The sequence below is a fragment of the Nicotiana tabacum genome, chromosome 17 (genome assembly GCF_000715075.1).
Source record: "Nicotiana tabacum cultivar K326 chromosome 17, ASM71507v2, whole genome shotgun sequence".
Taxonomy (NCBI): Eukaryota; Viridiplantae; Streptophyta; class Magnoliopsida; order Solanales; family Solanaceae; genus Nicotiana; species Nicotiana tabacum.
The window spans coordinates 121,007,820-121,011,368 of NC_134096.1; the positions used below are offsets into that span (position 1 = coordinate 121,007,820).

The following is a 3,549-nucleotide window of genomic DNA, read 5'->3' on the forward strand; positions in this document are numbered from 1 at the left end:
CGTTGAAGTCAACTCGGCAGTCATAACCAATTATTATTTCAATCAACTTCCGTTGCGGCATGCAACCCGCTCCAACAATATAATTCCTCAATAAATTTCTGTTGCGGCGTGCAACCCGCTCCAACAATATAAACTTTAAATAAATTTGTTGCGGCGTACAACCCGATCCCCCAATATAATATAAACTTTAAATAATTCTGTTGCAGTGTGCAACCCGATCCCCCAATATATTTATTTTTATTTCCGCTGCGGCGTGCAAACCGATCCCCCCATATATTTTAACAACTCTTAAATGTAATAAACATACTACAATAAATACCACGTTCAATGAGAAACTATTAAACATCAAGGCATACAATAATTATAATTTATTTATGAAACAAACAATGACAAGTAGCAATTAATTATGAAAATCAGGGAGAAAATAGGCAGTTTAATTATTAATATGCTAAATGTCAAGTAGCAATTAAGACATATAAATCAAATAAGCATGTAACAATTATTGCAGGAATTCAAGAATTAATATTTGACAAGAAATAGGAGAGAAATAATTATTATAACAATTAGTTCATGTCTTAAAATAATTTAAGATGTTTAAATAATTAAGCAAACAATTAAATTGACAAAGTATAGGCACTTGTCACCTTGCCACTTGCCTATACATCGTTACACATAAAATTCACATAGCAAATAGTTCAAGGGTTCTATTCTCTCAAGTCAAGGTTAACCACGACACTTACCTCGCATCGCAACCAAATTCAAGTTTCTAATACACCCTTGCCTCATGAATTAGGGTTTGAAATCCTCAAATCTAGTCATAAACAATTCAATATATTCAATACAAATCGTAGAAATTAATTTCATATGAATTTACTAATTTTTGTTTCGGATTAAAATCTGAAATTCATCTCAAAAATCAACCGTGGGATTCACGTATTGAATCCCGAAAAAACTCACAAAATCTGAACACTCATTCCGATACGAGTTCAATAGTACTATCGAATTCCGACACCAGATTGACCTTCAAATCTTAATTTTATATTTTTGGAAGATTTTATAAAAAACTGATTTTTATTCCATAAATCCACGGATTCATGATGTAAATAAGTATGAAATCATAAAATATAATTAATATAGGATGAGGAATACTTACCCCAATATTTTTCCGTAAAAATCGCCCGAAAATCGTCTTGCCCGAGCTCAAAATCGAAAATGGTAGAAAATGGGTCGAAATCCCATTTACAGAACTTAAGTTCTGTTTGTCCAGGTTTTTACCTTATGCGATCGCGGAAATTCCTTCGCGATCGCGTAGCACGTGTTTGCCTAGTTCCATTTTACTCTTCACGATCACGAATCATATTTTGGATGCCCAGATTTTTAACTCTACGTGATTGCGTAAATGGTCATGCGATCGCGGAGAACATTTTCTCAGCCTTACGCGATCGCGCACTGACTTGTGCAATCGCGTAGCACAAATGGCGTGCCCAGCTTCTTCCTTCATTTTTTCTACGCGGACGCGATCAACTCTATGCGTTCGCGGTGCACTGGGAGCTAACCTTCCGCGATCGCGTGCCTATCTTCGCGAGCGCGAAGGGTAAAAATACGGCTCACAATTTCCTATTCGCGATCGCGAAGCACTATGCACCAGATGACAGCTGAAGCTCAAAAACTAGATTTTTCCAAAGTTCAAAAGGTCTGTAGGCTATCTGAAACTCACCCGAGCCCTCGGGGCTCTAAACCGTACATGCACATAAGTCCAAAAATATCATACGAACTTGCTCGCACGATCAAAACACCAAAATAATGCCTAAAACTACGAATCTGACACCAAATCAAATGAAATTTTTAAGAAACTTTAGAATTTCTATTTTAACAACCGGACGCCGGAATCACGACAAACCAGCTCCGTTTCCCACCAAATTTGGCAGACAAGTCATAAATATAGTAATGGAGCTATACCATATTATGGAACCAAAATACGAATCCGGTATCAACAAAGTCAAACATTAGTCAAAGCTCTTAAGTCATTAAACCTTTAAACTTAAAAATTTTGACAACATGTGATAACTCGAGCTAGGGACCTCCGAATTAAATTCCGGGTATACGCCCAAATCCCAAATCACGATACGGACCTAACAGAACTATCAAAATACTAATTCGAGTCCGTTTGCTCAAAAAATTAACCAAAGTCAACTCAGTTGAGTTTTAAGGTTCTATTTCTCATTTTAATCAATTTTTCATATAAAAACTTTTCAGACAATTATACGGACTGCGCACGTAAGTCGAAGAATGATGAGTAGTGCTGTTTGAGGTCTCAGAATATAAAAATAATTATTAAATTTAAAGATAACCTTTTGGGTCATCACATGGGGGAACTAGAAAAATATGCTTATATCGTGCATTACTAGCAAATGTTAGATCAAAAGGTATGATAGCTTTGGCAACTACAACCAGTGGTGTAGCAGCAACAATATTATCAGGAGGTCGTACAAGTCACTCTAGATTTGACATACCTCTTCAAACAAATGATACAACTAAGACAAAAATGTCAAAACAGAGTGGTGTTGCTAAGTTAATAAGACAAGCAAAATTAATAATATGGGATGAAGCACCCATGGAAAAGTGTCAAATAATTGAAACAGTTGACAGGAGCTTTCGCGATATAATGGATGTCAATGTACCTTTTGGTGGAAAAGTAATGGTCTTTGGAGGCGATTTCCGACAAGTATTGCCAGTTGTTCCAAAATCTACAAGAGCAGAGACGGTTAACGCAAGTTTAGTGAAATCATATTTGTGGCCTTTAATGAAAAAGATATATTTCACAACTAATATGAGAGCAAGAGCAGATCCAAATTTCAGTAATTTCTTACTTCGTGTTGGTAGCTGGGATGAGCAAACAGTAAAGAAAAATTTAATATGTCTTCCAGAACAAATAGTTATTAAACACAATAGTGATGATAAAGCAGAGGAATGCTTGATAAGAGAAATATTTCCATCACTACATCAAAATGCTAGTTCTGCATAGTTCATAGCAGAAAGAGCTATCTTAGCAAGTAGAAATGAATTTGTAGATAAACTAAATGAAATGTTGATAGCCAAGTTTCCAGCTGAAAGCAAGATATTTATTAGTTTTGACTCTACAGAAAATAATACCAACAACTACTCTCAAGAAGAATACCTCAACACTTTAACACTAAATGGTCTTCCTCCACATAGGTACATCTCTCTCTCTCTCTCTCTCTCTCTCTCTCTCTCTCTCTCTCTCTCTCTCTCTCTCTCTCTCTCTCTCTCTCTCTCTCTCTCTCTCTCTCTCTCTCTATATATATATATATATATATATATATATATATATATATATATATATATATATATATATATATATATATATGTGTGTGTGTGTGTGTGTGTGTGTGTGTGTGTGTGTGTGTGTGTGTGTGTGTGTGTGTGTGTGCAAATACCAATAAAATTAAACATATCTATATTCCCCTAAATAGGTTAGTTTTGAAAGAAAATGTGCACATCATGCTACTTAGAAATTTGGACCCTTCA

The 3,549-nt window shown here is 35.4% G+C and overlaps 1 protein-coding gene across 1 annotated transcript; it reads left to right on the forward strand.

Moving 5' to 3' along the window:
* The first annotated feature begins 2,545 nt into the window (after positions 1-2,545).
* Positions 2,546-3,025, forward strand: LOC107797239 (uncharacterized). Its single transcript, XM_016620110.2, has one exon. It carries the CDS (start codon positions 2,546-2,548, stop codon positions 3,023-3,025), a length of 480 nt encoding a protein of 159 aa, XP_016475596.2.
* The last annotated feature ends 524 nt before the right edge of the window (positions 3,026-3,549 follow it).

Bases quoted from the DNA above. Each gene is read 5' to 3' on its own strand.
- LOC107797239 (XM_016620110.2), top strand. From the start codon at position 2,546: ATGTCAAAACAGAGTGGTGTTGCTAAGTTAATAAGACAAGCAAAATTA.